The following is a 22,762-nucleotide window of genomic DNA, read 5'->3' on the forward strand; positions in this document are numbered from 1 at the left end:
CGTTGTCTGATATGTACTTCCTGCTAATGCTAATGGAACATTAGCTGGTAATGTACAACTGATACGGGTATATTAGTTTAAATTTTAATAGCTTTTATTTCATATTTTATTCAGACAAAACAATGTCAACATGTTTTCGCTACTGTTTTCATATGGATGATTAGTGCCCCTTTAATAAACTATGGTCAATGCACAGGTTATAGAAATCCTTGCTAAAACTTGTAAAATTTGGAAAGGCCACTAAAATTGGCTGCCATGGTTATAATACATAATACTATATCGGACCAAAAATAAGCAAAAATCTACTTACAGTCATCCAGATCAAGCAATGAAATCTCCTTAGACTCCTTTGCTGGTTTTGCAACAGGTTTAGTAGCTGGAGGCTGCACAAGAAGAAAAAAAAACACAAGACATGAATTTCACACATTGTTTTATGTTTGCTATAAAGCTTATTCCATTTTTATCAAAATCTTATCTAGTACTGCCAATGTTTTGGCATGCTACTTAGTAACCTAAGACCATGGACCCCATTCTATAAAGCTCTCTGGGTGTCTGAGATTTTATAAGAAATCTTACCAGTAATATGATGCACCTGTCCTGATTCCATAAAGGCAATTTGTACCTTGAGAACAGTGTGTCTCGCAAAGGGATGTTCCCTGCTTTTCTCTCAGTGCATTTTGACAATTTTTCACAGCTAGACAGTGCTAGTTCATGTGTGCCATATAGATAAATATTTATTTATGAGTCAGCACTGATTGGATAAAATGCAAGTCTGTCAAAAGGACTGAAATAAGGGGGCCGTCTGCAGAGGCTTAGATACAAGGTAATCACAGAGGTGAAAAGTATATTAATACAACCATGTTGGTTATGCAAAACTAGGGAATGAGTTCTAAAGGAATTATCTAGATTTTTAAACAATACAAATTCAGGAGTAGACTGTCCCTTGAAGTATGTGAAGGCCATACATACATTACAATAGGGTAATTTAGAAATTATATAAAACAAATAAATTCAATATTGAAATAAAAATATGCAGTAAAAATTGTATTGCTTATTTTTATTAAAAACCGTAACAAAACTGTTATGCACAAATCGTATTTTATGGAAAAATATTAAATTTGTTTTGAAATTATGCAGGAAAGAATGATTTAAAGGGATACTGAACCCAATTTTTTATTTCATGATTCAGATGAGCATGCAATTTTAAGCAACTTTCTAATTTACTATTATAAATTTTTCTTCGTTCTCTTGGTATCTTTATTTGAAAAAGCCATAATGTAAGCTTAAAGGGACATGAAAAACAATTTTTTTCTTTCATGATTTAGAAAGAGCATGTCCTTTTAAACAACTTTTTAATTTACTTCTATTATCTAATTTGCTTCATTCTCTTGATATCACTTGCTGAAAAGCATATCTAGATATGCTCAGAAGCTGCTGATTGGTTGCTGCACATAGAGGCCTTGTGTGATTGGCTCACACATGTGCATTGCTATTTATTCAACAAAGGATATCTAAAGAATTGAGCAAATTAGATAATAGAAGTACATTGGAAAGTTGTTTAAAATTGCATGCCCTATCTGAATCATGAAAGTTTAATTTTGACTAGACTGTTCCTTTAATGTAGTGACCAATAAGTAAGCACTTCTCAGGTGCTAACCCAATGATGGGCTATCTCTTCAGCTTACATTCCTGTTTTTTCAAATAAAGATACCAAGAGAACGAAGAAAAATTCATAATAGGAGTAAATTAGAAAGTTGCTTAAAATTGCATGCTCTGGGGCCGATTCATCAAGCTCCGTATGGAGCTGTATGCAGCTGTTTCCGCGCGAGCCTTTAGGCTCGCTGGAAAGAGGAGTTAAGAAGCAGACGATTGGCCGCATATGTGCAGGGGGCAACATTGCACGAGCATTTCTAGTGAAATGCTTGTCCGATGATAAATGCTGATGGCGTATGCTGTCTGCATTTATTGATGTGCAGCGGACATGATCCGCTACAGTGGATCATGTTAGATCGCACTATAATAAATCGGCCCCTCTATCTGAGTCATGAAAGAAAAAATTTGGTTCATTGTCCCTTTAAGGTGCGCAGCAGATATTGTAATAAAACTACACTGCACATGCAAAAAACACTGTGAAATTTGTATATGTAATATGCAATTAAAAGCATATTATTTTCCTTATTGTAAAATTAGTTTCTCTACTTCTGCTAGTGGCCTGAATATGGGCATTCCATGTATGTAGCTGCAATTTCTCTTTCAGGTCTGGCATATTCCATAAACATTTTCCCCTTGTAGATTTCAGTTTTTTTCTTACAAACTGAAAGGTGGCCATATTGTGTCAAAATACGTAAAACATTTATTACCCTCATAGAAAAACACATGCATATGAAAATAGAGATGATTATAAAATACTATACAGAGAGTAATCTGATTTGTATTTGCTGCAGGATTTAATTTGTAAAATGTGTCCTTTGCTCCATGCTAACTTTGCTCTCTTCAACAAAGTTTCCCTTTCCAGCAAGCTCCACTACTTTCTATGGGGGACGTCTTGTAGATACAGATCTTTTTTATAGAAATCCTGGGAGCGTCAGCAAAGTTTTTAGAATTAGGTCCTATGTGCTCTAATGATGCAAAACACCTTTACTATCCATTCTCCAGCTTTGCATAACCAACATGGTTATATTATTATACTTTCTAACTTCTAAATCTCTGCCTGTTTCTAAACCCTTGCAGGCCACCAAGGCAAGATGAAGTACAGAGTTAACGGTCCCAGTGCGAAGTTGAATACATCAGCACGACAGTACTATCCATACAATCTCTAAATACATTTTATAACCACCACTTATAAAAAAAAAAACAGTTATACAAATATGTGCAAATAATATCTCCCATTAATCTCATAATGTATTTATAATTAAATCCAGATTACATGAAGGCTTAAGAGAGTTTTCCATAAGATGCAATCTTGCAGCAAACACGATAGTCAAAGGTGCATATCTGCCCAAGTTGGAAAAGGGCAGAAATATATTCATGGGACACATTTTTCAAGTTACTCCAACTCTGCTAATACACAACTTAAAGTTAATAAAAGCAGAGTGGGGATGAAAGATTGTAATGTTACAGAAATCCCTAATGAGAATGTATCTGGCAGACAGTAGTTAGGCTTTAAGTAATGCCAGTGAGTCTTACCGTATGATAGAACAATGCTGCCTGTAAATGTAATAGGTTGTGAGAAGAGCCTGGCACAGGTGTGATGGCGAATGTGTTCAATAGAAACATGTTCATTTCATAGTCAATATAAACATTCTGCGACTTAATTACATTACTCTGTAGCACTGGAGAAATCAAGCTATCCTTATTTATTATGGTGGAGGTTTTACACTGTACATCCAATGTTGTCTGAGACCTCCAGACACATGGCTTCACTGTTATCTGTGGCAATCCCGCCATCATCATCAGGCTCCTTGCATACAATACATGATGGCTGTTCTTCCTCATATTCAGCTGGTAGGTTATTAGTAAGCATTTTCTCAAAAGCAAAGTTGACACTGTTGCTGCACCCACAATAAAAGTGTGTATTGAAAGTAGAAGTGATTATCTGACGTTTAGGCTAGCAAATGTTACACAAGTGCTGTATGCCTTGAGTGATCTGAAAAGAACAGTCTCTATTCGACAGTGGAGTTTGCCTAGGCCATGTGGAAGGCTGCCGCCCTAGGACTAGACAGTCCAGTCCATGGCACCGGGGTCATCAATTTACCCAATACAGTATCGGCCCAGTCTACTCTATAAATAGCAGCTGAAGAAAACATTATGGTAGGATGCTCTGAAAATAAACCAGTAATCGTCGGGTTACAATAATCTCCTCAGAAGCTCTTGGAGTTGCAACCTGTTGGAGTCGCTGCCCGGACACGTAGGTTCCAAAATGAAGACAGAGATGATTAACAAGTATGTCACTTAGAATTACCAAAAAAGTCTGTGTGGTAAATGTATGTTACATATTAAACATACAACACTGGGTGTGACAGAGAGTCAAGCAATGGTGAAGGGGATGATATGTGGTTTGTGGATGGGAAAAAAAGATATCATCATTATTCCCTGGGCAGGAGGAACATATGTGGACCACAAGGGATATTTTAGAGAGCTGTATGTATACCTGAGGTCACACACCAGAAGAGGTCAGAAGTTGACATAACCAGGCTGGTATTGTTTTGGTATTGACAGCAATGGCGGCACATAATTACTTACAGTTTTCTTCTTCTTTGGTTCAGGCTGCTGCTTTTCCTTCTCTTCCTCTTCTGAAGAGGACTCGGACTCAGACTCACTGCTGTCTGTGCTGCTCCCATCCTCAGAGGCTGATTTCTGAGAAGACTTTGCAGACGTCTTCTTGGCTTTGGGAGTAACTTTTTGCTCCTGATCACTTTCTTCACTGTTGGATGACGGAAAATACTTTTAATTTCTCCTATATCCCCATGATCTTAATTTTCTACATCACATGACCCGATCTTATACCCATGTATTTTATTACCTCTCTTTCTATCTCCTCCCTCCTAACTCATGTTTGTCCTCTCTGTCCTATGACTCTGTAATGTCTTTCTCTTGCTTTGTCCATGTAACTAATTCAATTTTTCCCCAACTTCTCACTTACTCTACCCTTTCAAGAATTCTCACCTTCCCTCACTCTGTGACTCCCCCTTCTTGCTTTTTTCCTCTTTTTCAGACTCCTCTTCCTCTTCACTCTCCTCTTCCTCACTTCCTGATTCAGAGGCACTTCCACTACTGCTGGCACCACTCTCTGACTCACTTACAGATTCTGGCTCTGTGTAAAACAAAAACAAAAATCAGTGGTATATACAATCTACAGCACCAGATAACCAGCACTGGCTATATAATACCGATTAGATTAATATAATATGATGCACAGTACCAAATTTATATACAGGATAATGAACCACATAATTAAAACATTGTATGATTAATGGCATAATACCACCACATGATACTCACAGCTATAAGTTCAAACACAGCATAATGCACAGCATTATTGTTAAACACTGCAGACGACACAGCCCTATGCTCACTTAGCACAATCTACATTTTGATAGTGACACAAAGTATGCAAATCATGGTCACACACAGCACAATGCACAGCTTAAAGGGACAGGAAACCCCCAAAATTTCATTCATGATTCAGATAGAACATACAATTTATTTATTTTTTATTTTTTTTTATGATTTTTATTGGAGGTTCAAAATAAAGCATACATAGATATCAAACAGTGACAAATGAAAGTTACACAGTGTTTGCATGAAATAAGACAGTGTCCAGCTGACAATGAATACATCAGAAAAACAAATTTAACAAAAATAATATACAAGCAGTATGCTAAGTGATGAGCAAACCTCCTAAAAAACACAAGAGGCCACTCTTGGGCCCCAGAAGAATAAAACAAAATCACAGGAGGTTACCTTTGATCCAAGGAGACCACTCTTGGGTCTCAGATGACTGACCTAATTTTTCCATTTTTATATATGTATAAAAAACTATACACTGAACAAATGTTACAGAACCTAGAACAATATTAAATATGTATAGTTATGATTGGGGAGAATTGGTACTATTATTAGCATAGCGAGTAAAAATAACTCTCTTAGGCCTAGATTTAGAGTTGGGCGGTAGCCGTCAAAACCAGCGTTAGAGGCTCCTAACGCTGGTTTTTACCGCCCTCTGGTATTTGGAGTCAGTCATTAAAGGGTCTAACGCTCACTTTTCAGCCGCGACTTTTCCATACCGCAGATCCCCCTACGCCATTTGCGTATCCTATCTTTTCAATGGGATCTTTCTAACTCCGGTATTTAGAGTCGTGGCTGAAGTGAGCGTTAGAAATCTAACGACAAAACTCCAGCCGCAGAAAAAAGTCAGTAGTTAAGAGCTTTCTGGGCTAACGCCGGTTTTTAAAGCTCTTAACTACTGTGCTCCAAAGTACACTAACACCCATAAACTACCTATGTACCCCTAAACCGAGGTCCCCCCACATCGCCGCCACTCGATTACATTTTTTTAACCCCTAATCTGCCGACCGCCACCTACGTTATCCTTATGTACCCCTAATCTGCTGCCCCTAACACCGCCGACCCCTATATTATATTTATTAACCCCTAACCTGCCCCCCACAACGTCGCCGCCAGCTACCTACAATAATTAACCCCTAATCTGCCGACCGCCACCTACGTTATCCTTATGTACCCCTAATCTGCTGCCCCTAACACCGCCGACCCCTATATTATATTTATTAGCCCCTAATCTGCCCCCCACAACGTCGCCTCCACCTGCCTACACTTATTAACCCCTAATCTGCCGAGCGGATCTCACCGCTACTATAATAAAGTTATTAACCCCTAATCCGCCTCACTCCTGCCTTAATAACCCTATAATAAATAGTATTAACCCCTAATCTGCCCTCCCTAACATCGCCGACACCTAACTTCAATTATTAACCCCTAATCTGCCGACTGAATCTCGCCGCTACTGTAATAAATGGATTAACCCCTAAAGCTAAGTCTAACCCTAACACCCCCCTAAATTAAATATAATTTAAAGCTAACGAAATAAATTAACTCTTATTAAATAAATTATTCCTATTTAAAGCTAAATACTTACCTGTAAAATAAACCCTAATATAGCTACAATATAAATTATAATTATATTATAGCTATTTTAGGATTTATATTTATTTTACAGGTAACTTTGTATTTATTTTAACCAGGTACAATAGCTATTAAATAGTTAAGAACTATTTAATAGCTAAAATAGTTAAAATAATTACAAAATTACCTGTAAAATAAATCCTAACCTAAGTTACAATTAAACCTAACACTACACTATCAATAAATTAATTAAATAAAATACCTACAATTACCTACAATTAAACCTAACACTACACTATCAATACATTAATTAAATACAATATCTACAAATAAATACAATGAAATAAACTAACTAAAGTACAAAAAATAAAAAAGAACTAAGTTACAAAAAATAAAAAAATATTTACAAACATCAGAAAAATATTACAACAATTTTAAACTAATTACACCTACTCTAAGCCCCCTAATAAAATAACAAAGACCCCCAAAATAAAAAAATGCCCTACCCTATTCTAAATTACAAAAGTTCAAAGCTCTTTTACCTTACCAGCCCTGAGGGGCATGCCCCAAAGAATTCAGCTCTTTTGCCTGTAAAAAAAACACATACAATACCCCCCCCCCCAATATTACAACCCACCACCCACATACCTCTAATCTAACCCAAACCCCCCTTAAATAAACCTAACACTAAGCCCCTGAAGAACTTCCTACCTTATCTTCACCATACCAGGTTCACCGATCAATCCAGAAGAGCTCCTCCGATGTCTTGATCCAAGCCCAAGCGGGGGGCTGAAGATGTCCATGATCCGGCTGAAGTCTTCATCCAAGCGGGAGCTGAAGAGGTCCATGATCCGGCTGAAGTCTTCTATCAACGGCATCTTCAATCTTCTTTCTTCCAGATCCATGTTCATCCCGCCGACGCGGAACATCCATCTTCACCGACGACTTCCCGACGAATGACGGTTCCTTTAAGGGACGTCATCCAAGATGGCGTCCCTCGAATTCCGATTGGCTGATAGGATTCTATCAGCCAATCGGAATTAAGGTAGGAAAATTCTGATTGGCTGATGGAATCAGCCAATCAGAATCAAGTTCAATCCGATTGGCTGATTCAATCAGCCAATCAGATTGAGCTCGCATTCTATTGGCTGTTCCGATCAGCCAATAGAATGCAAGCTCAATCTGATTGGCTGATCGGATCAGCCAATCGGATTGAACTTGATTCTGATGTTTGTAAATATTGAACTTGATTCTGATGTTTGTAAATATTTTTTTATTTTTTGTAACTTAGTTCTTTTTTATTTTTTGTACTTTAGTTAGTTTATTTCATTGTATTTATTTGTAGATATTGTATTTAATTAATGTATTGATAGTGTAGTGTTAGGTTTAATTGTAGGTAATTGTAGGTATTTTATTTAATTAATTTATTGATAGTGTAGTGTTAGGTTTAATTGTAACTTAGGTTAGGATTTATTTTACAGGTAATTTTGTAATTATTTTAACTATTTTAGCTATTAAATAGTTCTTAACTATTTAATAGCTATTGTACATGGTTAAAATAAATACAAAGTTACCTGTAAAATAAATATAAATCCTAAAATAGCTATAATATAATTATAATTTATATTGTAGCTATATTAGGGTTTATTTTACAGGTAAGTATTTAGCTTTAAATAGGAATAATTTATTTAATAAGAGTTAATTTATTTTGTTAGCTTTAAATTATATTTAATTTAGGGGGGTGTTAGTGTTAGGGTTAGACTTAGCTTTAGGGGTTAATACATTTATTAGAATAGCGGTGAGCTCCAGTCGGCAGATTAGGGGTTAATGTTTGAAGTTAGGTGTCGGCGATGTTAGGGAGGGCAGATTAGGGGTTAATACTATTTATTATAGGGTTAGTGAGGCGGATTAGGGGTTAATAACTTTATTATAATAGCGATGCGGTCCGCTCGGCAGATTAGGGGTTAATAAGTGTAGGCAGGTGGAGGCGACGTTGTGGGGGGCAGATTAGGGGTTAATAAATATAATATAGGGGTCGGCGGTGTTAGGGACAGCAGATTAGGGGTACATAGGGATAATGTAAGTAGCTGCGGTTTACGGAGCGGCAGATTAGGGGTTAATAATAATATGCAGGGGTCAGCGATAGCGGGGGCGGCAGAATAGGGGTTAATAAGTGTAAGGTTAGGGGTGTTTAGACTCGGGGTACATGTTAGAGTGTTAGGTGCAGACGTAGGAAGTGTTTCCCCATAGCAAACAATGGGGCTGCGTTAGGAGCTGAGCGCGGCTTTTTTGCAGGTGTTAGGTTTTTTTTCTGCTCAAACAGCCCCATTGTTTTCTATGGGAGAATCGTGCACGAGCACGTTTTTGAAGCTGGCCGCGTCCGTAAGCACCGCTGGTATCGAGAGTTGAAGTTGCGTTAAATATGCTATACGCTCCTTTTTTGGAGCCTAACGCAGCCATTCTGTGAACTCTCAATACCAGCGGTATTTAAAAGGTGCGGCCAGAAAAAAGCACGCGTAGATAACGCACCCCTTTGGCCGCAGAACTCTAAATCTAGGCGTTATGAATTTAACCCTTCCAAAGTACTGTAGAGAGCTTCATATTAGTAATTTTACATTTCCAGATCCCGCCAGCAGCCTGTAGTGGCAACTATAGGAGAGGTATGTAAACGTGAATCTACCCAATTCACCAAAAAAAAAATATATATATATATTTTTTTTTTAAATGACAGATATGAGCCAAAGTAAGTTCTCTAAGAGCATATCTCAGATTTAGGCATCAGACATGGAGTCTTCATTAATAAATCTGGATAGATTAGGATAGATTGGTGGCCATCAACCCATGCCAGCAAAAGTCCAGGGCTAGGTCTGGTATGTGGTAGTATTAGCAGGACTATATATTCTTAATAAGATAAATGAACGCGATATGGGAGTAAAAAACAACATCAAATCTATGTCTTACAGTTATTATAAAATATACAGGGTAAGGGCCAAAGCTAAACTTTCTGGTATCAATGTAATACAATAGTAAATAGCACTCTGCACAGGTACTGTTTGTTTAAGTGAATAATACATATTAATATTTGGAAAAAGGCATGGTATAGTAAGTTAGGTATATAATGTGAGGGACATTGTGCAAGGGGAGTATGCATCTTATAAGGATTTATTGGGACTTCCCTGCGCGGTATTCATGGCGGGACATTTAGGTATAGGCAGTATTGGTGAGAAGGCTGTCTGGATAAGTACAAAGACAAAAAATGTTTTTTCTTTTTTCTCCTTTTGTTCCTCACAGGGGGTATTAGAACGCTAGGGCTTCCAGCCAACTGGAATGTGCAGTGTCGGGTCATTTACCGGATATCACTATATGCCTTTTCCACAGCTCCGGCCACTAGCCGCATCAAAGGAGTAAAAAATTTACTGAGCAATTGTGTTAAGATAATTATAGTACTTGTAGGTAAAACCCCTTTCTAGGACATGTTTAACTTATAAGCGGAGACTGTGCGGATGATTTAACCCCCTATGGGAGTAAACAAGGTTCTAAAGTCTCAATGAGGAGATCACAACGATATATAAAAAGGAATGAATTTGTGTTTGTAAATATACGTATTAAAGCTTAAACTTTTAGGAACAGAACTAGCAAGTAAAACACCATAAAAAGTCTCAATAATATCATTACTTCCCTTTTGACATGGGTGTTGGTAAGTACGACGGACATCTGCACAGTTCCCCAGGATTTTGTCTGTAAGGAAGGATGGGATTAAGCAGATGTGCGGCACTGCAGGTGATCGCTAGGATAGTTCATGGGTTGTAGCGTCAGATCAGCGACAGTGTGCCCCTTTGAGTAATCTGAATATAAGATAAGGGATCAGCCTACACCAGTTCTGCGCTGCTGGCAGCGGCTTCCATACAAAAAATGCAGCATCTCCCCGGACAAATCTGCCTTCCCTGATGCAGCCCCACAAGTCCCAGCTGAATCCCCTGGAGTAGTGACGTAGGACCGGGGAAGTGTAGCTGCTGGTCTCAGAACCCAAGCGGAATAAACAGGTACCTTTGTGGGGGAGGGCAGCAGGATCCTCCGTGGGTCTAGGTTTTTGTTTACGTGCTGCTCCTGTGTCTGCAGCATGGGTCTTTTTGCAGTATTCTCCCCCTTGTATTTGGCGTCATTTATCAGCGTGGTTGTCCTCTCCAGGCTGGCCAAGAGCTCCTTCTGTTCGCCTAACGGCGTATCCAAAGTGTTAAGGTCCCAATTTAGGTAGCTTTCACGATTAAGTGAATTTTGTATGTGTGTGGTAGTTAAAGCCACAACAGGTGCTTGGAACTGATACGTGCTAAATTCGGTATGCAGTTCCTGTGAAGCCTGCGGTTCTCCTTTAGCCCTTGCACATGTGTCTTTTAGAGAGGCATATTCCTCGTTGATAATTGCACACAGCTTAACGTAGTGAAGATCCAGCATGGCTGCGACCTCCCGTAGAATCCATTTAGAGTCCAGCGCCATAATGAGGGGATAATGCGTTAATAGTATGCAGAGGCGTTATGTCCCTTGTTTCTTAAGGTAGTATTAGGTCTGCGGTCAGGAGTTATAACACAAATTATTCTCCTTTTCTTTTCTGCAAAAAGCATCAGCAACAAGTTTTGCGCTAAACAGGGTGTGAAAATAACACCAAAAAAGTTGCGTTATTTTAATCTCCATAGCGCTGCCATTACGAGTTACTGAAAAACCTCCTTGTGCTGTGTGTTATGGTGCGTTAAGATCCATACCACACAAAAGCCAAGGGCTGATTTGACGTGCTCGTGCACGCTTTCCCCCATAGACATCAATGGGGAGAGAGTGTAAGAAAAACACCTGAAGTGCGGAATGGAGATCGCCGTAACACAACCCCATTGATGTCTATGAGGAAAAGAAAGTTAAGTTTAAACCAAACACCCTAACATAAACTCCAAGTCTAAACACCCCTAATCCGCCGCCCCGACACAAAATAGTTATTAACCCCTATTCCGCCGCTCCCCGACATCGCAACACCTAAATAAAAGCTATTAACCCCTTACCCGCCGCTCCCCGACATCGGCGACACTAAAAGTTATTAACCCCTAATCCGCCGCTCCCCAAAATCGCCGCCCCCTAAATAAGCCTTAAACCTCCGGCCTCCCACATCGCCGCCAATACATAAACCTATTAACCCCTAAACCTCCGGCCTCCCACATAAACTATAAATTAACCAAAAATACCAATTAAAAATCTAAATTACAAATTTAAAAAAAACCTAACACTACAAAAAAGTTAAAAAATCTAAAATTACAAAAAATAATCTTAGTGTTTTTTATTTTTCGTAATTTAATGTTTATTATTTTTTGTAATTTTAGATTTTTGTAATTTTTTTAATTTTATTCGAATAGTAAGGTTAGGTTAATTTATAGTTTAACCCCTTAATGACCACAATGTACCCTGTATGTCACTGGTCGTTAAGGGTTTTTTCAGTACATAATAGCATAAGTCTAGCAAGAACACGCTATCAATGCCCTCCCTCCAGCAGGCTTTGTGGAATAGAGCAGTCTCAACGCTGGTGGCAAGACCGCGCTATAAAACAATCAAGTCCCAAAAAAAGGCCAGCGACATACAGGGTACGTCGCTGGTCCTTAAGGGGTTAAACTTAGGTTTATTTTTATTTCACAGGTAAGTTTTTATTTATTTAAATATAGTTATATAGTAATTTTAATTTAAAGTTAGAGGGGTGTTAGGTTTAGGGGTTAATAGTTTAATTTAGTGGAGGCGATGTGGGGGGCCGGCGGTTTAGGGGCTAATAGGTTTATTTAGTGGCGGCGATGTGGGAGGCCGGAGGTTTAGGGGTTAATAGGTTTATTTAGTTGCGGCAATGTGGGAGGCTGGAGGTTTAGGGGTTAATAACTTTATTATAGTGTCGGCGATGTCAGGGAGCGGCGGTTTAGGGGTTAATATATTTAAATAGTGTTGGCAATGTGGTTAGGTGGCAGATTAGGGGTTAATAGGTTTATTTAATATTCGCAATGTGGTTGGGTGGCAGATTAAGGGTTAATAAGTTTAAAATAGTGTTTGTGATGCGGGAGGGCGGTGATTTAGGGGTTAATAGGTAGTGTATGGGTGTTAGTGTACTTTGTAACAGTTTAGTTATGAGTTTTGTTACACAAAATCCATAACTACTGCTCTCAGATGGCGGTATGGATCGTGTCGGTATAGGCTGTAACACAAGCATTTTAGCCTGAATGCTCAACCTGTAATACCGGCGCTATGGAAATCCCACACTCAAACGTAATTTTTTTCATGTGGAATGGACGTTGCGTTACAGGCTAAATTACTTGCAGTATAGCTATACCGACACGACTCGTAATATGCGTTCCTGGACATTTCAGCGTAATGGCCATTTTTTCAGAGTTAAAAGCCGTAACGCACTATAACACAAAACTCATAATCTAGGTGACAATGCATAATACTATACCCACACAGCATAATGCACAGTTCTGTGGCCACACATAGCATAACGGATAGCAGGGCCGCCACTAGAAATTTTGGGGGCCCTGACTTAACCATTGATCAGGCCTCCCCTCCTTTGACATGTGTAATTTTTGACCAAGTGACTAAAACGTATATGCACTTTATTCTTAAGTGTCTATTTAAATTTGGAAATGTTGTAAAGGTAGTAAAATACACACACACAGACACACTCATACACTGAAACACACTCACACATAAAGATTCACATATAGACACTCTAGCAGACACGCAAATAAACACAAAAACACAATCAGACACAAAAACTCAGCACTTGTTTACATTGACCTGACAAGTAATGAGGTAAACTACAGTTTTGTAAAAAAAAGGAGATTTAGAAAACAAAATATGGAGTTCTGATTAACTTTTTGTAAAGGAAGATGCCAACTAAATAATGACAACAGCATGCAGTGGCTGAAAGCAAGGGCCCTGAACTGCCTAAACAATAATTTTAAGGTTAAATGGTGGATTGGTGACTTCCGGAAAGGTCTCGTTAGTCCCAAAGTCTGTAGAAAGATGTGAATATACAGTAGTAAGGTCAAAATGTCCTAAAATGGAACATCCGATGGACACACACACAAACTCAAACTTGCACATACACCCAAGGAAACACCGACCGAGACAGCCTCAGAAAACACACAAAGACATACATACACACAGAGACACACACAGAAAATGCACAAAGACATACACACACAGAGAGACAACCACATAAAACACAGAAAGACATACATGCACACACCCACACTGAGACATCCACAGAAAACACACAGACATACACACACCCTCAGAGGGACACCCACAGAAAACACACACCCTCACAGAGACATCCACAGAAAACACAGACATACATAGATACATACACACACACACCCTCACAGAGACATCCACAGAAAACACAGACACACACACCCACCCTCACAGAGGCATCCAGAGAAAATACACAAAGACAAACATACACACACCCTCACAGATACACCCATAGAAAAAGCTCAAAGACATATGCACACACCACAGACATCCACAGAAAATGCACAAAGACATACACACCCACCCTCACAGAGAGACCCACAGAAAAAAAAAAATACATACACACTCATAGAGACACAAACCAAAGCACAAAGACATGAACACAGACACCCACAGAAACACTCATAGGAGGAAACATTTTTGCATCTCCGCATCCCCTACATCAACAGTGTGTGACATGCATGATTAAAAAAAATTGCAGAAATTAAGAGATGACTTTTTAAAGAATCATATTTGTAAATGTGCAAACAAAAATATTTCTGTGAATTCAAATTTGTACATTAATGATCTGGGTAGATGGCTAGATGAAGGAAAGTACTTTTAAAAGGTTGACATATGTTTGTTTGTTTTTTCCCCATTTTCCCCAACAAAGAGCACCACTTCAAATATAGTGTACAGATGTTCCCATCTGTCAGCTGTACTTATGGATTTTGAAAATGCTGTACTCTATATGGTCTTGGTGGAACCATAAGCTGTGGTACTCATACCATTAGATCTGGTTAAATGCAGGATTTAGGCTTGTTGGTATGCATTTCAAAATTAAGTCAGCTGTAGTGTAAACTGAACAGTTTTAAGTTAGCCTGTCTCATTTCAAACACTGAGCAATCTTAGTCTGAGAGTATAACATTTTATGCAGATGTAAAAATCTTAGAAAAAAATGCCTCCTTGCATCTGGAAAGTTCTTGCATAAAGGGGCAGTAAACTGGAATGTAATATATATATATATATATATATATATATATATAAATGCATATCTGCCAAAAGGGCACCTACCATTTGTGTATTGAGGAGGAGACATTTCTGCATGGTTTTAATATAGAATTTATACAGCATTGTCAAATAATCATAAATACACTGCTGCTACAAAAATGTGTTTTTATGGACCCCTGGCCCCACCATACAACTACTACCACAATGAAGTTACAATCCGAAATTGCACAAAGAAATAAAAAACATTTGCTAAGTAAGTCCTACCTCCTCTGCAAATGAAAGTGATCTGCCGTCTCAGGCACACACTGTACAAAGTGCCAAGTCTGTCTCACACTGTGCATAGTGGTTTAGTGCCCACTCAGAAATCCTCTCAAATGCTAATACTTTACTCCTTGTAATAACATTTCCCATGCTCAATTAGCACTCTGCTGTAGTAACCACTGGTGGCTGCCAAAATGTTAAAAAAAAAAAAAAATATATATATATATATTTTTTTAAGTTCTTGCCTCATGGGGCCCCCCCTGGCCCATTGGGCCCCTGACAGGAGTCACCCCTGTCACCCCCTGATGGCGGCCCTGACGGATAGATCTAACAATACTATAAGCAGCTTTATGGCCACACACAGCACAATACACGGAACTATGGACATAAATATCACAATGCACAAATCTGAGATAATACTTACATTGATTATAACCACACATAGCACAATGAACAGATATAGGATAACACATGGCATAATGTTCAGTTCTTTGGCCACACTCAGCACAATGCATATATTTGTTGCCCCACACAACATTATGTACAGGTATATGGACACACACAGGGGGGTAGTTATCAAGCCGTCAACCTCAAATACGCTGGAATTCCGCAGCGTATTTGTGGCGAGGATGATTCACCTTAGTTATCAAAGGCTATAGACCGGCAAAAGTAGAATTTTGTGACATAAGCTTCGATCCGCCGGACTCAGTCCGACACAGATCGATTCTTACGTCACTCCAGATGTTCCGCACACAAGTGCGGCACAATCTGACTACTTTTGCTAGTTATCAAAAAACTAGCAGGTACGCTCGGCACTTTTCCGGCCCAGCGTACCTGGTTTTCAATCCGCCGCCCTGGAGGCGGCAGATCCCATAGGAATCAATGGGAGTCTGACCATAGCGAAAGTACAAGTTCGCTGCTGCCAGACATCCCATTGATTTCTATGGGAGATGTCTACACCTAACACCCTAACATGTACCCCGAGTCTAAACACCCCTAATCTGTCCCCCCCTACACCGCCGCAACTAAATAAAGTTATTACCCCCTAAACCGCCGCTCCCGGAGCCCACCGCAAGCTACTCTATACATATTAACCCCTAAACCGCCGCTCCCTGACCCCACCGCAACTATAATATATGTATTAACCCCTAAACCGCCACTCCCAGAGCCCGCCGCCACCTACATGATACCTATTAACCCCTATCCTGCCCCCCCTATACCGCCGCCCTCTATAATAAAGTTATTAACCCCTATCCTGCTGATCCCGCACCTCGCCGCAACTAAATAAAATGTCAACCGCGATCCCCCGCCACAATCCCTAATAAAGTATTTAACCCCTAAACCGCCGCTCCCGGACCCCGCCGCAACCTATATTAAACTTATTAACCCCTAATCTGCCCCCCCTACACCTATAATACATTTATTAACCCCTATCTTGCCCCCCTACACCGCCGCCACTGTAATAAAATTATTAACCCCTAAACCTAAGTCTAACACTAACCCTAAAACCCCCCTAACTTAAATATTAATTAAATAAATCTAAATAATATTTCTATTATTAACTAAATTAATCCTATTTAAAACTAAATACTTACCTTTAAAATAAACCCTAATATAGCTACAATATAAATAATAATTATATTGTAGCTATCTTAGGATTTATTTTTATTTTACAAGTAACTTTCAATTTATTTTAACTAGGTACAATAGCTATTAAATAGTTATTAACTATTTAATAGCTTACCTAGCTAAAATAAAGAGAAATTAACCTGTAAAATAAAAACTAACCTAAGTTACAATTACACCTAACACTACACTATACTTAAATAAATTAATCCTATTTAAAACTAAATACTTACCTGTAAAATAAACCCTAAGATAGCTACAATATAAATAATAATTACATTGTAGCTATTTTAGGATTTATATTTATTTTACAGGTAACTTTGTATTTATTTTAGCTAGTTAGAATAGTTATTAAATAGTTATTAACTATTTAATAACTACCTAGCTAAAAGAAATACAAAATTACCTGTAAAATAAATCCTAACCTAAGTTATAATTAAAACTAACACTACACTATCATTAAATTAATTAAATAAACTACAAATAACTACAATTAAATACAATTACATAAACTAAAGTACAAAAAATAAAAAAAGCTAAGTTGCAAAAAATAAAAAAAATAAGTTACAAACATTAAAAAAATATTACAAAAATGTTAAGCTAATTACACCTAATCTAAGCCCCCTAATAAAATAACAAAGCCCCCCAAAATAATAAAATTCCCTACCCTATTCTAAATTAAAAAAGTTCAAAGCTCTTTTACCTTACCAGCCCTTAAAAGGGCCTTTTGCGGGGCATGCCCCAAAGAAAACTGCTCTTTTGCCTGTAAAAGAAAAATACAATCCCCCCCAACATTAAAACCCACCACCCACATACCCCTAATTTAACCCAAACCCCCCTTAAATAAACCTAACACTAACCCCCTGAAGATCATCCTACCTTGAGTTGTCTTCAGCCAGCCGACCCACCGATGGAACCGAAGAGGAGATCCGTAGTGGCAGATGAAGTGATCCTCCAGGCGGCGCAGAAGAAGTCTTCCATCCGGGCGATGTCATCTTCCAAGCGGCGCTGAAGAAGTCTTCCATCCGGGCGATGTCATCTTCCAAGCGGGGTCTTCAATCCTCTTTCTTCAGGATCCATCTTCATCCCGCCGACAGCGGAACATCCTTCTTTCCCGACGGACTACCGACGAATGAAGGCTCCTTTAAGGGACGTCATCCAAGATGGCGTCCCTTCAATTCCGATTGGCTGATAGGATTCTATCAGCCAATCGGAATTAAGGTAGGAAAAATCTGATCGGAACAGCCAATAGAATGCGAGCTCAATCTGATTGGCTGATTGGATCAGCCAATCGGATTGAACTTCAATCTGATTGGCTGATTGGATCATTTTTACAGGTAATTTTGTATTTCTTTTAGCTAGGTAGTTATTAAATAGTTAATAACTATTTAATAACTATTCTAACTAGCTAAAATAAATACAAAGTTACCTGTAAAATAAATATAAATCCTAAAATAGCTACAATGTAATTATTATTATGTAATTACATTGTAGCTATCTTAGGGTTTATTTACAGAGTAAGTATTTACTTTTAAATAGGAATAATTTATTAAGTATAGTGTAGTGTTAGGTGTAATTGTAACTTAGGTTAGTTTTTTATTTTACAGGTAAATTTCTCTTTATTTTAGCTAGGTAAGCTATTAAATAGTTAATAACTATTTAATAGCTATTGTACCTAGTTAAAATAAATTGAAAGTTACCTGTAAAATAAAATAAATCCTAAGATAGCTACAATATAATTATTATTTATATTGTAGCTATATTAGGGTTTATTTTAAAGGTAAGTATTTAGTTTTAAATAGGATTAATTTAGTTAATAATAGAAATATTATTTAGATTTATTTAATTAATATTTAAGTTAGGGGGGGTTTTAGGGTTAGTGTTAGACTTAGGTTTAGGGGTTAATAAATTTATTACAGTGGCGGCGGTGTAGTGGGGGGCAAGATAGGGGTTAATAAATGTATTATAGGTGGCGACGGTGTAGGGGGGGGCAGATTAGGGGTTAATAAATTTAATATAGGTTGCGGCAGGGTCCGGGAGCGGCGGTTTTAGGGGTTAAACTATTTATTTAGTTGCGGCGAGGTGCGGGATCAGCAGGATAGGGGTTAATAACTTTATTATAGAGGGCGACGGTATAGGGGGGGCAGGATAGGGGTTACTAGGTATAATGTAGGTTTGCGGCGGTGTCCGGGAGCAGCGGTTTAGGGGTTAATACATTTATAAGAGTTGCGGCGGGGTCTAGGAGCGGCGGTTTAGGGGCCTACTAACTTTATTTAGTTGCGGGAGGCTCCGGGGGGCGCCGTTTATAGGGGGATAGAACAGTGTAGTTAGTGTGGGTGCTTAGTGACAGGCTAGCAATAAAGCTGTCAAAAAGCCAAGAGCAGCGAGACTCGGATGAGTGATAACTCTCACAGTCCGCTTGCTCATCGCCCCGTACTTGGTGCGCGGCTTTTTGACAGCTTTTTTGATAACTTAGGCGAAATTTTGCAGGTCCGCGGCGGCGAAGGTAGGCGAGCTTAGACGGGCGTATTGGACCGGCGAAGACAGGTAAAGTAGACACGTTGATAACTAGGCCTCACAGCATCAATCACAGCTCTGCGGCCAAAAAACAGCATAAGGCACCGATCTATGGTTACACACAGCACAATGTTCAGTTCTATGATTATACTCAGTACAATATACAGATCAGGTAGTGCATTATGCAAAGATCTATGGTCATATACATCACAATTTACAGATCTCAGGTCACACACTGCACAGCATACATCTCTTTAGACAAGCACAGCACAATCGCAAAGCTCTATTCTTATCATTGATACACATATATCAAGCTATTACTCAACATAGCACATTAAATAATGCTAAATTCTCCCCTTTTTAAAATAAGATCTGGAATGTTGGTTCTATTTTAGATGGAGTTTAATTCATAAGGTGTAAATGAAGATGCGCTATAACTTACTTTTTAAAAATAGATATGAAATTCAAATTCCCCGCACTCTGCCACCCATTCAAATGTCAATTTTTCTGTGAGCTAAAGGTTTGAATTGTTATCCAATCAACGCTCTCTCCATATGACACTTTTGTTGTAGATAGAGCGCTGATTGGAGAACAATTCAAACATTCTAGCTCACATAAATAATTTAACTTTTGAAGTGGTCAGCGGAGCCGAGGGGTATTCTGAATTTCATATCTATATAAAAAAGTAAGTTATAGCGCATCTACATTACAACTGATGAATTAAACGCCATCTAAAATATTACTAACCATTCCGGATCTGATTTTAAAAAGGTAAGAGTTTACATCACTCGCTCAACAGCTCTACACTTACTAACTTGCAGCAGCATAATGTTCAGCAAAATGCAGCATAATGTTCAGCTCTTTATTGTCATGCACAAAATTGGACTCAAACACAACATAATATAGAGCTTTAAGATAATAGCATGATGTACAGATACTCTATAAACAATAATATAACTATTTTGATAAACATCCTAATGCATTTATGGCCTCACCACTGTCAGCAGATTCAGTTGGTCCCGGACTCTCCTTCCGAATCTGAGTAAAAATGGTTTCTCCTCTCTCTCCTTCCTTTTCTCTCTGTTGGGGACATTTGGTCCTATTCAGGACCTGTTTTAACATAATTAATTGGTAAGTGTGGTATATTTAAGGTGTTGTTTTAGACCCTAGCATTTACTCCTACTTTTGGATATTCATACAACTTCATGATTCATTTGAAAAGACAAGGCAGCAGCTTGGATCTGCACATGCAGACAGCAGAGACAAACCAGAAGATTCTAAGGTTGTGTGGGGAAATATATGGGGATAAGCTCAGCCAAAACAATCTTATATGGAAGATGGTTAGTTGTTGGGAGTGAGTCCACAAGGGAGCAATCAGAGGGGCAGTTATTAGGAGAGCAAATAGGAAGTGCTATAGCAATGGGGAGAGGAGTAAAGAACAGTTAGTGGAGAAGACATAGGAAATAGTTGTCTATGTATAGTGAGCAGTTGAGTAAGTATTAATGAGTGCATTCAGAAAATAGGTTACAGGGAAGCATTTCTATTAGCTGAGAAACTATAGGAGGATGCAGGAGGAGGAAGAGTTTTTGGTAGTTGGTAGTAACAATAGGAAGAGTTCTAGAGTGTTTGTATGGAATTCTGCTTAGGCAAAACTGATATATAAAAAATTTGAAATGGTTATAAAAGCAGTTTGGAGAGAGAACGTATATGAATAAATTAGTGAGGGATTATGTGGTGTATTATGCATAAATATTGTCCTAATTCTGGAAAATGTTTACAACTCTGGAAATAAATTTAAATTAGGACCTGTCACAATACATAGCACCCAGTGCAGATGGAATCAACCTTGCATTTTAAAATGAAATTGCAAACAAACACACTGCATCACGCAAAGGGGAAGACACCTCTTATCCACTCCCCAGGAGACCAATGTGACATTCCATGGGTTGTTAAGGTCTTCCTCCTCCTGGGTAGAAGAGGAGACATCTTGGTTTTAGGGACCTGAAACTAATGCTGATCCCATAACAATACAATATTACTGCCTACAACTCATTTTTCCATATTTATAAAAAAGAACTGAAGCAAATATGTGTACTTCTGGTTATGGATATAATATATTAATAATCTGTAATTTTTGCACCCGAGTAATCCCTTTAAGCCTGGCCCTGGCATAGCAGAGCATTTAGCCTGAACCAGCAGGGGATTAAACCTGGAACAGAAGAGGTTTAAAGCCTGGCACAGAAGAAGACAAAGCTTGAATGGGAATGGGATTCAAGGCAGACACATATACTTAACAGTTCTAAGGATACTGCAACACAGGGGTTAAGCCTGACAAACAAGGAAAGTAATTCTACTGCAGGAAATTAAGCCTGGCAAAGGGTGATAATGCTGTAAGAGGGTAGACTTTTCCCATATCCTAATATACTCAGATCATAGCACGCACAGCTTCCTTCACCTCCACGTTGCGCACGGAGGGGTCAGGGGCCTCCTCTGGCCAGTCAGGTAGCTCTTGGTATCCAACAGCCTTGGCATTCAGCAAATGTGAGAGGGAGCCCAGCTGAAAGTGATCGCGATCTGTGTGGAAGATAAAGATATATTTCCCTTCATTTTTGCAAGCATTCTACATTCTTACTAAATACAATTAATATAATTTATGGTTCTTTGGTTCTCCACATTTCCTTTTATACTTCCCTATTCACTGTGTCTCCAACTTCCTCCTTGCTCTGCTCACTTTCCTTCTCTGCCTGTCTTTGTACCTCACTCATTTTTTTGGTGCTTCCCCCTCTCTCTCTGTACCTCCATCTCTTTACCTAGATTCATCTCTTTACCTCAAATTTATCCTTTCTACACATAATTTTTGTTTTACAAATGTGCATCTACTACTGACCACATTTGTAAGGCATGGCCCACCGCTCTCTTATTCACACAGAAAAGGGTAATGTTTTGGGAAACACAGTCCCCTTCTTCAGACCAACCAAGGGCCTGTGTCACCCTTGTTTGTATCTAAGTGTTTGGTTGAAGGCAGGCATTGTGTTAGGGACCCATGGGGATAGAGAACTTGACGTGATCCTTGGCCTATCACCATTTGGCCAAATACTGTAACAAACTCTTCCATTTTGCTTTTAATATAGTTGTGTGCTTGCAAGAGAGTGCCAGACAGTCTATGGGGCTGATTTAACAAAGTGCGAGCGGACATGTTCCGCTGTAGCGGATCATGTCCGCCGCACATCGATAAATGCCAACAGCATACACTGTCAGCATTTATCATTGCACAAGCAGTTCTGGTGAACTGCTTGTGCAATGCCGCCCCCTGAAGATTTGCGGCAGTTAGAAGGGGGTGCCAATCAACCCGATCGTATGCGATTGGGCGGATTGATGTCCACCGCCTCAGAGGAGACGTACAAATTAAGGAGCAGCAGTCTTAAGACCGCGGCTTCTTAACTACTGTTTCCGG

General features: G+C 38.8%; 1 protein-coding gene across 1 annotated transcript in view; it reads right to left on the minus strand.

The window, feature by feature from the left end:
• The window catches only part of AP3B2 (adaptor related protein complex 3 subunit beta 2), a 183,373-nt gene that overhangs the window by 40,622 nt on the left and 119,989 nt on the right, over positions 1 to 22,762 (minus strand). The window contains 9 exon segments of the mRNA XM_053719312.1: positions 311 to 383; positions 4,243 to 4,423; positions 4,666 to 4,813; positions 20,304 to 20,328; positions 20,330 to 20,356; positions 20,358 to 20,404; positions 20,941 to 20,949; positions 21,748 to 21,882; positions 22,416 to 22,431. Of these exon segments, the coding sequence (XP_053575287.1) occupies positions 311 to 383; positions 4,243 to 4,423; positions 4,666 to 4,813; positions 20,304 to 20,328; positions 20,330 to 20,356; positions 20,358 to 20,404; positions 20,941 to 20,949; positions 21,748 to 21,882; positions 22,416 to 22,431 (661 nt within the window).

This window comes from Bombina bombina, chromosome 6, assembly GCF_027579735.1.
Source record: "Bombina bombina isolate aBomBom1 chromosome 6, aBomBom1.pri, whole genome shotgun sequence".
Classification (NCBI taxonomy): domain Eukaryota; kingdom Metazoa; phylum Chordata; class Amphibia; order Anura; family Bombinatoridae; genus Bombina; species Bombina bombina.